Below are 12326 nucleotides of genomic sequence, written 5' to 3'. Positions count from 1 at the left end.
TATGTTGAAATTTTTAGACGAAAAATTAAAATTACTATCATAGTATTTTTAAATGTACATGTAAACCACACCCAATACATTCGGGTTTTTTAAATTCTTACAATTGTTAAGTCAAACATACTAAACCACAAGACGCATATATTGCTACCGAAGCCCATTACCGGTATCGTCGTTCCAACAAGCGTAGTTTATAAAATGCAAAAGCTTACAACTCTTGGCCGATGTGGGACAAGAATGTCCCCACTTCCACTTCCCAATTTAGTAGTACTATTTACTTACTAATGCTTACTTCTTATTTTTTGTTTTTACTTTTTATTTAGTAAAAGGATGCATTATTTGAGGATTCCATAAATCAAATGGAACACTCTTTTCCAAGTAATAACAAATTACACGTATATTACTTCTAATTTTAAGAAATTCTTAGTTATTTTTCAAATTTTCATTTATATTTCTCAAATAACATATTAATTTCTTTTTTATATAAAAAATACATTAATTAAAAAGAATTAAATACATTATACATGATAATTAGTAAGAATTATTTCGCTAATCCTAATAAAGTATACATGATTGAGTTATTTTAATAATGGTAGGATTTAATCAAGAGATGATGTTAGAAAGTTGAATCATAAGATCATTCGATATTAAGTTTTAATACTACCAATCTCAAACTATTTCATTTTATACGTACTATAATTGAATTTTATCTAATTAAATACATGTGAAAAAAATGACATACATAAGATAAAAAGTTAATAAAACTTAGTTACATTTTTATAAATGTGACATAATTTTTCTCTGCTTAGAAATTAAACTTAAATACTTCTCAATCATTTAATTACATTTAATATATTTTCTGATGATATTAGCTGAAATATGTCAAATATAGTCGTATCTTAGTTTTATCATGTCCTTTATACCAACCATATTAAAATTTTAATTGTTAAAATAATTTACTTTTTGATAATTATTTTGTTATTGAATTTACTAAAAAAGGTAATAACCGACTATGTTATGCTTAATGATTTATAATGCCCAATCCAAATATATATACATCATTATGTTTTATATAGTCAAAAAATTTATATTTACATATACATAAATCGACAAAATATAAACATAAAATCAATTCCTATGGATATTTTTTACATATAGAGTTTTTGTAATTTTAGAAAAACATAATTTTTAAATTAAAAAATAACTACTTCTTAAAAATTCATAATATTTTTTAAAAGTATTTAAATAATTTAAAACTTAAATATAGAGTTATAAAATCCTCAAGTAAATTCTCAAATATTATATATCCAACTAAAACAACAACAATAAAATTTCTATCTACATCCTAAGAATAAATCCCCATTTAAACCCGTAGCATGAAACAATCAAGTAAATTCTCAAGAAATAATTTTTATTTAAAATCACACAAATAATCTCTATTTAATTTCTTAGCTAATATTATTTCTAGTTAAATCCCAAGCTATATCATAAAGAATACATTTCTAGCAAGAATTACAACAATATAATCCCATATAATTCCACCAAATAAGTAAATCCCCAAGAAAATAAATTCAACTAAATTCACAACAACAAAATCTCTAGGTAATTCCCAAGGTAAAAAAATTCAGAGGTAAATTCCCAAAAAAATATCCCTAATTAAATTTGCAGCAATAACTTCCCAAGTAATTCCCCAGCTAAAAGAATCCCTAGGTAAATCCTCAAGAAAAAATCCCCAGCTAAATTTGTAGCAACAATATCTTTAGGCAATTTCCCAAATAAGTAAATCCTCAGGTAAATTCCCAAGAAAATATCCCCAACTAAATTCGCATGTAGAGTTACCTAGGGATTTTTCTTCGGAATAACATAGGATCTGTTTTTCATTTTCTTTATTTGTTTACCTGCGAATTTTCTTACGAAATTGTACTTGCCGATTCGTTTCCCCAGGTAATTGCCCATGTAATATTTTGGCGCATAACGGCGCCAAAGTTACCTACAGATTTTCCTAGGAAAATAATTTTTGCAGGTAAAATATTTTAAGTTTAAGGATTTTAATGTTTTTCATAAAAATCCGCAGGTATTATCTGCGAATAAAATCCCTAGGTAAATTCCCCATGTAATTAGCACTTTTCTTGTAGTGAACACAGATTCGATTTCATCATCCTCTAAATCGTTACCCTTGATGACGCATGTATATGAAGTAACATGCTCGTTAGGAACGGTGGTACCATTATATTTGGGTATGTCTGGCATACGAAACTTCTTTGGAATAGGTTTCGGAGCCGTACTTGGAGGAAAGGGCTTTTGTACAAACTTCTTTGAATCCATCCCTTTCAAGATTGACGGTACCCCCGGTATCTGATCAACTCGAGAGTTGTATGTCTCCACTTTTTTTTTTATCGTTGGCTTCGATTCTCTTCTCCCCTCATTCAATTCTTTTGGTGAGCTCCTCGAGCATTTTAATTATCGCAGGATCAGTCCCTGATTCGTTACCATTCGGCCTCTCCGGTATTGGCTCAGTACAACAAGTAATTTTCGGCTTGACCCTATTCGGAGCTCTATGTTGATTTTGTAATTGAGCAATAACGGCTTGCTGAGCCTGAAGCATTTCGAATATTACTTGGAGACTGACTCCCTCGTCTCCTCTCCCCTGTGTTCTTTGGCCACTAGATCGGTTTTCTCTGCGTACACTCCCATCGATATCTGCGCCTAGGTCCGCATTTAGAGCAACGTGCGAACTGACATCGACGGGGTTGGCAACCGATGCTCCCCCGTGATTAGCCTGTGGCAATTCGATTCCTGAAGCAACCACATTTTCGTTTTCGCCATGGAATCCGAGGCCATTGTCACCGTGTGTGAATGCGTTTTGTGAGTTTGACATGTTTTAACCTGAAAGCAAAGATATTTGACAAGAACAAGCGTAAAATAGTGTGTTTCACCAGAATTAGTACTGAAAAATCATTATCCTTGGCCCCACGGTGGGCGCCAAACTGTTTACCCTAAAATTTCGAGTAACAATTAAACTTATTTAGTGGTTTCAAGGATACGTGATTTAATCCAATACTAATTGATAAACAAAGAATTAAATAGATAATCTGAATAGTAAAATAAATCGAACCAGTGTTCTGGTAGTGCTTTCGACTTCGATTCGAGATGGTCTCGACGTTGGGTAACAAGAATGATAAAGAACATAAAATAAATAGTGATGAGCAGTAGTAGATAGTAAGTGAAATAGAAAAAGCAGTGTATGTGTATATGTTTATCAGTGAATCAATCCCCCTTACAAATGAATGGGGTCCCTCTTTTTATATTAGAGGAATCATAAATAAGGTACAATTCTAATAACGGAAACAAATCCTATGATTGGCGTCAATAACTGCCTGATTCGATCTGTTCCGTGATTTTCGCCGAGATCTTCGGTCGATTGCTAATATCTCGCCATTCCGTTATTATGCCTTACTTGAAGTCGGTCATGCTCGGTCTCGATCTTCAGCGAGCACTTCGATCTTCATGCTCCATATTCTGCTATTGGGCTCGAGCCTGGTCTATTACGAGCTTACTCTCGAGGTAGCTACTCGTGCCTACGAAATCGGACATGCCCGATTTCGACCGTATACAAATATTATATTATTATTTCATAAATTTTAAAAATTAAAGATCCTCGGGGCTTACGCCCCATGTCTCGAGATTTTTGCTTTGTCCGTATTAAGTAAAACGTCCCGTCTCACGCTCTCGCCTTTTAAAACACTGGTATTGAAGAGTTAGCATATGAGTTTTTTTAATTAAGTGTTGCGCTTCAGTTGTCATACAACCTTATGGCTATAATTTTAGTTTTATTGAAGTGTTAAGTGACACAGAATTGTAGAATTTGGTTACTTATACTCTGATCCAGGCTCCTTACTACAGTTTATAGGAGACTGTTGAGCGCTAGTTTATCTTCAAATGTGTCGTAGCTATGTTGACTTTCTGTCGGAGGAAAGCTATCTCCTTTGGCAACAATATTTTTTTAACTCAATCAAGAACCACAGTAAAATTAGTAGACTACATTTTATCTTCAAAAGGTGTTTGATGTTTTTTTTTGGGGGAGGGGAGGGAGAGGAGGCATGGTTGGCCTCATAGATCAAGAGAATCATAATTCTGATCGCATAAGCAACCAACCTTGAAAGTGCTTGTAACCTTATAAAGCAGCACCTCAGCTAACAGACAAAGTTTGTGATACAAGCAAACGATAAAGTATGAAACAGAATAGCTTCATTTGGCAGCCTTCTGTTTCTTCGTAGCCATTCCATTTTTGATTCAGCTTCCGCTCTACTCTCTTGTTGGCTTGTTGCTCATGAAATCCCCCTTTATAAATTCCGATCTCTACGTACCATTTCTGTTGCCCTGTACAGAAGTAAAGAATTCATATAGACAGAGAAAGAGAGTGCTGCTTTATAGATTGATAACATTAACACAGAGGAAGGAGAGGGAAGATGTCGGATTGGGGTCCGGTGTTTGTAGCGGTGGTGCTGTTCGTGCTGTTATCGCCAGGTTTGCTGATTCAGGCGCCGGGTCGCAACCGATTCGTTGAGTTCAGCAACTTTCAAACAAGTGGGGTGTCCATACTGGTTCACTCTGTTGTCTACTTCACCCTCATGTGTATCTTCCTATTAGCCATTGGAGTCCACTTATATATGGGTTCCTAGTAAGCCATTTTCCTTTTATGCTTTTCCGGTTGTGTCATCGGTGGTTGTCATATGTCTTGTGTCGTTGGTTTTGGCTTGTGCTTCCGTAGCAACTTATGATGTGATCTGATGTATAATCTATTTTGAGAGCTCTTGTTTTTACGTAATTGCTCTCTTTTTACTCGTGTGAGATGTATGATCTGATGAGAATTAAGATTAATAATAATATTCACTATGTGCGTTGCCCTCTTCTTTTTTTTCCTGTCATAGAAACAGTGCGAAATGAAATAGCTGTTCATCTGACTGTGGTCGTGATGACAGAACTATGACTTTTTCCGCCAACCAAGCAGAGGAAAAACAGAGGAAAAAAGGGGATTGGTTAAGGATTTAAAACGACAACATCTGAAATTTCCCGGAAATCTGCAAATAGTGATGGCCAAATGAATATTAGCGGGTCCCTAGATTTATCAAGATAAACAAGTTTTTGATCTAATATATTTATAGAAGAAATGAAATAAGGCTTTTCAGAAAGCCGATGTGAGATTTTTCTTGAACTGCTTGTAAGCTGTCTGTATGAACTGTTCGCAATTTGGTTGTTTAATAAGAAACTGATCAACTGCTTGAAGATAAATTTCAATGAAGTACTAAATCGATAACCATCTTCAGAAAAATTATCTATATCCGAGTAATAAATGGACATCCATATATATATAAATTAGAAGTTTGAATAGCTTAAGCACCAAGTTGGTGCTTGCCACTGGCTAATTTGATCAGACAGCACTTTGACTTTGAAGGCAGTGTGAGATGAGTCTATCAAGACCTCTAGATGAGATAAAAATAGAGATAAGAAGTATACGCAAGCAATGAGAATTTCTAAAATTTGGATCGGCATGTATACATGGATCTTCTGATAAAATAACACTGACGTATTATTACAGTTAAACTTCAATACCTCTTATGCCAAAAAGCGTTCAACATTATTTTAGAAAGAAAAGTATATATAAAGCCAAAGTGCTTCCTTTATGAACCATGCGGCTCTTTATTTCCTTTGAGTGGCTTCATCGGTAAAAGCATTTTATATTCAGTTGTCTATTCTACGTAACTTTTAACTTGAAAACTGTAGGTGGCTTGTGCTTTAATAAATTCCCTGTGGTTCAAACTGACTCCAGAATCTTAACCAATATATATGCTTGTCTAGATTCTAATACAGTATTCCTCCAAACTAAAGTAGAAGATTCCTAACTCTTTCTTGGCAGTGTCCTTCATAATTAAGCTATCACTGTTAGATTAACTGTGGCTACTACTAGTTCTTGAAACTGTTTTTCCAATTTTCATCCCACGGGAAATAGGTAGTTAGCGCATCTTTTCATCGAGCTGGTTGAATGGCGGACTGGGGACCAGTGATCATTGGGGTGGTACTCTTCATACTGCTGCAGCCGGGGCTTCTGTTTCAGATACCTGGAAATGGCCGATCTCTGGAGGTCGGGGGCATGAAGACCAACGGCAAAGCCATTGCTGTTCACACTCTCATTTTCTTTACTCTATATGCTATCCTCATTCTTGCCGTTCATGTTCATATCTATACTGGCTGAGCCTTTACTTACCATTTTCGCTGAAGCAATAACATCTGTATTTGATTTTCTTGAGAAAATAAAAAAAGATTTTATGTCTCATTTCTGTTACTGATTGTTTAATATAAAAGAATTCTTCCTTTTCGACTTTTAATTGGGATCTGAACTGCCTACTATTTCCCCTTGTTATCAAAATCTGATTATGCCATTCTCCACGAGACTTTGCTAAGGTTTCCGGATTATGCAAGAAAAAGATGGATGCACAACAACAACAACAAACGACCCAGTATATCCCGTAAGTGGGACATGAAGAGTGTAGTGTGTACGCAGACCTAACATACTCACGATAATTCCTTGTATTGAAGAAATAAAAAAAAATCTGCATTATGAACAAGCGTAAATATACTCCAGTATGAGCATGTATAGGCACTCTGATAGAGTGGCCGGAAGATTTTGTTCATTCCACTTTCATGAATTCGATAAAGATTTATATCAAGCGCATTTATCAGAGTACGCTAGGAATGATGAAAAGTACAAAGATATATGAAACACAAGGAAGGTCTGTAGCTGCCGTTGTTGTCACTTTCAACTATGGGACAATATACATGAAGTAGATGAAGGAAACGTATCAACCAGATCGTATGTGGACACCAATGGCGACTATCAAGATGGTATATATACAGAAGTAAAAGATGGCATGAACTAAGATGGCAATTCCGCTGGTGTACATGTTCCCAAACTCGATGACTCTCGTTCTTGCTGGCAGCTGGCATAGGAGTCCGGGTGACAATAAGATGAACATCACCACCGCCACCACTACTGGTCCCCAATCTACTACCATTTCTATTTTCTATCTTCGTCGCACTCTATTTTCTCTCCTAGAGTAGTTAGTAGACACAGAAAAATAAAGGAAGCCTTAGTTTTCTCTCTGGTATATATAGTAGTATTTAGTTCTGGTGTTTGCAAATGAGTAGCAGGAGATTTAAGGCAAATGTAGTGATTTTGCTTAGTGAAGAAGGAGAAAGGGTACTGAACTTGAGGGTCAAAAGCAGGCAGTGTGACGTATTGTGTGGTAGTGGAGATTTTGCTTTATGGAAGTTGACAGAAACTACTGACTTTGTGTGTATGTTTTTCAATAATTGCATAATTCAAGTTTCTTTTTGCCTTTACTTTAAACATTTTTATTTTCATCAAAGTAGCATACTTTATAAGTACTAAGGGGAAAAAAGCAGGTGGTGTGAGTGGAAAGGCAGATAATGCCGAAGGTTGATAGGTTTTTGAATGCTTTGTTTTTGGCTTACATATTCAAGATGAGCTAACAATGCACATTCATAAAAGGCTTTGAGGATCACATCTGGTAAGAAAGTAAATAATCAAAGCTGCGGATAAGGCAAACCTACTTGAATGATGCAATTGCTTTGCTTTCTATTTGGTAAAGTCCTGGCCCTCTTTCACATTAATTTGTTGTTCGTCTAATTCTCTTTTGATCATGCACAACGGTAAAGAGCTAGTAGGGACACCAAATATGCAAATGTAATTGTCAAATTCATCCTACCTGGTGTATCCCTCGCCCAAAGTTCACTTATCTACTGCTGAAGAGACTGAAACCTCCTCACATTGCTCATCAGACAGTAGACAGACCGATTAACATGGCTGATTGGGGACCGGTGTTAATAGCAGTGATGTTGTTTGTGCTGTTGACTCCTGGACTTCTGTTCCAACTTCCAGGAAGCAGCAGGTCAATAGAGTTTGTCAATTTCCAGACAAGTGCAATCTCCATCTTCATCCATACTCTTCTCTACTTTGCATTAATTACTATGTTCCTTATCGCCATTGGAGTCCACATTTACTTCGCCTAATATACTCCATCAACAGATCGATCTTCTCCTAAAGGCAAGTTTCACTTCATTTGTTAGTTCTATCCAGATTTGTGAGTAACTCCTATGATTTATTACATCACAAATAATAAGCATGACAAAGCATAAGAGGTGCTGATCATCAAGCCAAACACACGAGGAACTTATTACAAAATCATCAGCTCAGCATTCGCAAGAGTAAAGATGTAGTGAAGTTTACTTGGCATGTTTCAGACTCTGTATCTTGCAGCTAGAGTTCTCAGCTGCACCTATGCAAACAGGCAGCAAGCTGTAATCTTTTACTAGTTTTTCCATTTCCCATACAGAATTAAAGCAATTGCAATAAGTCATTCTTCCACTATAACTACAACATATGAAAATAACATCCAATAAAGATGCCACGTTGCCACTATTCATACTGTGTTAAGGAAATTTTGTAACAGTAATACATTAAACTACAATACCAATTCCATTAAATGATAAATTCAAATGAATCCACAAATGTATTAACCCCTCTTTTGGAGATGAATAAAATGCCTTCTTTTGCTCAAAAAATTAATGAATCGTCATCAACAACTCGGGGACTATTGACATTTTGTCATACGAAATTTTGGGCTCAACTATGTGGTGATTGGCAATGAAGCCCCGATAATATCAAACAACAATCTTAGGGATGCTATAATTTTGAACTAAACTTTTTAACATCGGGGTAATTCAGAATATCTTTGAAAAACTGAAATTCAGGACTCATTGGCTAATTTCTAAATAGCAACCCTTCAGAGTGGCTAGCTGGTGTCATTACCACAGCGGTATCACTAGGGTAAAAATAGCACGGGCTAGCCAGTTTTCAGACTGGTAATTCAAAAATAGCCACCGTTTGCAAAGTCATTGAAAGATAGCCACTATTTTGCTGCAACACGGACCGGTTCAGCATAATATACTGGAGATTGGTTCACCTGTGTATGAACTTCCAGCATATTATGTTGGAACTGCAACACGCGGAAAGTTCCAGCATAATATACTGGAGATTGGAATACATGTATATGAACTTCCAGCATAGTATGCTGGACCGATATATTATACTGGAACTCCAGTACATTATACTTTAATATTTTCTGAATTTTGAATAATATTTTCGTTCAAATTTATCTTTACATGAAAATTGGCTAAATTTCGATTACTTTTGAAACTGTGGCTATTTTTCAATTACTATTTGTAAATCTGGCTAATTTTGAATTTTATGCGGGCTTCACCTTTTCGGTGGGCCTGGGCCTAAATTACCCAGGTCCGCCAAAATCCCTCTTAACATTCCAATTCAGCGATTTGACAAATTTCTTCTCCAAGTACCATTCCTCCTGTCCTCCACTGCCAAAAAACCTATAGATCGAATTCATCTGCATCATCAATCAATCATATTCCCGTGATTAAGAGCTCTGAGACTGAAATACCCATCTTAAAAATGGCGTTAACGAACTTTATACTAACGGTGGTCGGAGTGAGCGCGGCGATATTATTGCTGAGGAGCGATGTCAAACAGTCTGCTTCCATCTTCAGGCGTAACGTCCGTCAAATTCGCCATTGGCTTGAGGAAGAGTCTTCTTCCGCCGCCAAGTATGCCCTTACACTTCCCTTTTCCCTTCAATATTTTTTGCTTATCGAAAGTGCTGTGCTATTATTCTGATTGATTGATAAAAACGAGACCTTTATACAATGGAATTGCAAAGAATCACTTTACATTCCCGTAACTAACCTGTAAACAAATGTTCTTCCAAATTGAATCAACCACTAACTAACTGCTTTAACTAACTAATGCTGACGTGGCATCTTCGAGCTTCTTCTCCAGCTGCTATCTTTTATTACTCCTCGATCCTTCTCTTGCAAATTCCACTGCAGCTAGACTGAGCTGGAATTGAGCTCAACTTAGCTACATTGAGCTGCTTCAGTAACTCCTCCTGGCTCCTGCATCATTATCGCTGAAACACAACGTAATATACTGGTAGCTTGAAAACAGTTATTACGAAACTACTTTGCAAATTTGTGTTTTTGGAGATGTACAAATAAAGTATCCATGTAATGGACGGATTGAAGTTGTGTCAATGAAGCACGTAAATAATGCCAAAAATCTATGACCACAGTTTATTCGATGTATGTAACAATTCCTACATGTTATGTCTCTTAATCTGTATCGTTCTTTCCAACTAAGAAAACAGTGCATTTTTTTTTCTTTTGTTCCTCGGCAAAATTATAGCTTTTGGGATTTTTAATAGGTTATCTAGATGCCAGTGGTATTGAATGTTCTTGGTGATTTCAAAAGCAACAGTTTGCTTTTGAGGTTTATTTTGTTTCTCGCTTGGTAAAGTCTAAAGAGTGATATAAAAATTAGAGTTCTAGGCAAGTCAAGTCAAGTAAACTTCAGGTGGTTTTTCTTTTGGGCAGTCCCTTATAGTTTTTGTTATCGAGATATCTTCTCTTTTTTCATTGCCCCCGAGGATGTTTTGGGGAATCTGCTCCTGTGCTGCAAAGACTGGCAGTCTGGCATTGCAGTTTCAGCTGAGGCTCATGCTTTTATAGTCAATTCTTTAATATGTAATTTATGATGAATAATATTTGAAGTTTATCATTTAATTGTAGGTTTAGGATCTTTAGCTTTGGCTTTATCAAAAAAAAAAAAAAGATAGTTAGCTTTGTTTCCTTTCCCTTCTCGTTCCTTAGTTTTCTCTGAACAAGGGACATCTATCCACGTTAGATTTTAAATTGGTTTCTCATTGTAGCTTCTTCCGTTAGCTTTTTGATTTTGAAATCCTGTAGCTGTAGTGTATATATCGTTGTCATGATGTTATGAAATTCCATTGATGTTTCTACAGGGAATTGGAGAAGGCAAAACCAAAGGAGATACCTCACAAAGACATTCCTAAGGAGGATAAGCATTAGACGTATCTCAGGAATCTTTATAATGAAATAGAGAGGGAAGAACCAAAGGAGATACTTAGAAGACATTCACTAGCAGGACAAGAATGAGACATGCCTCAGAAATCTTGATAGTTTCATAATTTGCATTTTCTCACCTGTGCTTCACCTTCTATCTGTGTAAAATTCTTCACAGTTTGATTTCTGATAGTGGATTACTATTCTGTTTTCTTAGCTACTCAACTGCTTGGTACATGTGTCCCTATGAATATCCATATGTTCACTTAATTTTACTGCTATTTGTTGGAAGTCATCATTTAACATAGCTTGCTGGACTGCTAGACTGCTTAGGATTTTGATGTAATCAAGTCCAGCCTTATCTTTGTACTGTCACAGTATCAGCTTGATACTGTTTCCAATAAAACCTCACCTTATAAAAAAAATAGATCCTTGGCGTAAGCTCATGAAATTTGGATAAATAGGCAGGATATGGTCGTTAAATGCACTTATGGTGAGAAATGATCATTTATTTCACGTTCTGTATTGATTCATGAGGGAAATTCTTCATTTTACTATTGCCTGGAGATATAACTGATGCAAAACCATGCCGGGGAGATGAATATTTGAAGGAACCTGCTTTGCTCTTTTATTCAGGAATCATGGGCTTTTATTAATTGAAGTTGCAGACGACAAATGTGGAGTAAATTGACATGTTAAGAACTGAAATTTATCCTTCGCAAAAGAATAGCAAATGCAATTGCAACTCTATTATTCTTTAGAAGAATTGTGGAGTTTGTAGGTGGTCATATCTAATTTGTCATTAGATCTCAGCACAACTCCTTAATGATTAAAACTTTTGGACCAGTTACGTTAAATGCATAAACACAATGAGCTCAACTCTTGCACGGTGATTTACTTAAAATAGCACTTATGGTAGCAATTTCAAGTCTACCATACCCATTGAAACTAGTTAGTGGCCTTGTCATGTTTTACCTACTTTATTTTATCGCCTTGTTGGAATAGATAGATGACCTGTTTATTCACTATGACAAGCTTAGTATGCTTGTTAGTTACTCTAGAATGACTCTGTCGGGGAACCCAATATTTCAACCTCTTATAGCTGCAGATATTGAGCAAAATTCTCTCTGGCTTTCATATTGGTGGCATTGGGGGACTCATTACCTTGTTCTAAAGGCTTACTCTGGATGCCAAGCTAAGTCAACCAAGTGCATGCTATTATATTCGGACTGTATTGGAATTACATCTGTTGTGCTGAGTTGCTAAAGTAGAGAGTAAAGCTAGTAAGGCGTTAACAGGAGAGGGTGCACACTTGA

The 12326-nt window shown here is 35.9% G+C and overlaps 5 protein-coding genes across 5 annotated transcripts; 4 read left to right on the top strand and 1 right to left on the bottom strand.

The window, feature by feature from the left end:
- Positions 1 to 4466: 4466 nt before the first annotated feature.
- Positions 4467 to 6117, top strand: LOC104093099 (uncharacterized). Its single transcript, XM_070185901.1, has 2 exons — positions 4467 to 4678; positions 6008 to 6117. Coding segments are annotated over exons 1-2 (213 nt in total). The 3' UTR covers positions 6009 to 6117.
- On the top strand, positions 6041 to 6383 carry LOC104093100 (uncharacterized). Its single transcript, XM_009598814.4, has one exon. The coding sequence runs from the start codon at positions 6041 to 6043 to the stop codon at positions 6248 to 6250; it is 210 nt and encodes a 69-aa protein (XP_009597109.1). The 3' UTR covers positions 6251 to 6383.
- A 259-nt stretch (positions 6384 to 6642) lies between these two features.
- On the bottom strand, positions 6643 to 7260 carry LOC104093101 (uncharacterized). The gene has a single exon (XM_009598815.4). The coding sequence runs from the start codon at positions 7068 to 7070 to the stop codon at positions 6858 to 6860; it is 213 nt and encodes a 70-aa protein (XP_009597110.1). The 5' UTR covers positions 7071 to 7260; the 3' UTR covers positions 6643 to 6857.
- Positions 7261 to 7413: 153 nt separating this feature from the next.
- LOC104093102 (uncharacterized) lies at positions 7414 to 8501 on the top strand. The gene has a single exon (XM_009598816.4). It carries the CDS (start codon positions 7879 to 7881, stop codon positions 8086 to 8088), a length of 210 nt encoding a protein of 69 aa, XP_009597111.1. The 5' UTR covers positions 7414 to 7878; the 3' UTR covers positions 8089 to 8501.
- Positions 8502 to 9414: 913 nt separating this feature from the next.
- On the top strand, positions 9415 to 11235 carry LOC104093103 (uncharacterized). The gene is made up of 2 exons (XM_018769761.3): positions 9415 to 9696; positions 10950 to 11235. Exons 1-2 carry the CDS (start codon positions 9545 to 9547, stop codon positions 11014 to 11016), a joined length of 219 nt encoding a protein of 72 aa, XP_018625277.1. The 5' UTR covers positions 9415 to 9544; the 3' UTR covers positions 11017 to 11235.
- Positions 11236 to 12326: the final 1091 nt, after the last annotated feature.

The sequence above is a fragment of the Nicotiana tomentosiformis genome, chromosome 9, assembly GCF_000390325.3.
Source record: "Nicotiana tomentosiformis chromosome 9, ASM39032v3, whole genome shotgun sequence".
NCBI lineage: Eukaryota > Viridiplantae > Streptophyta > Magnoliopsida > Solanales > Solanaceae > Nicotiana > Nicotiana tomentosiformis.
This window is presented reverse-complemented; position numbering and strand designations above follow the sequence as displayed.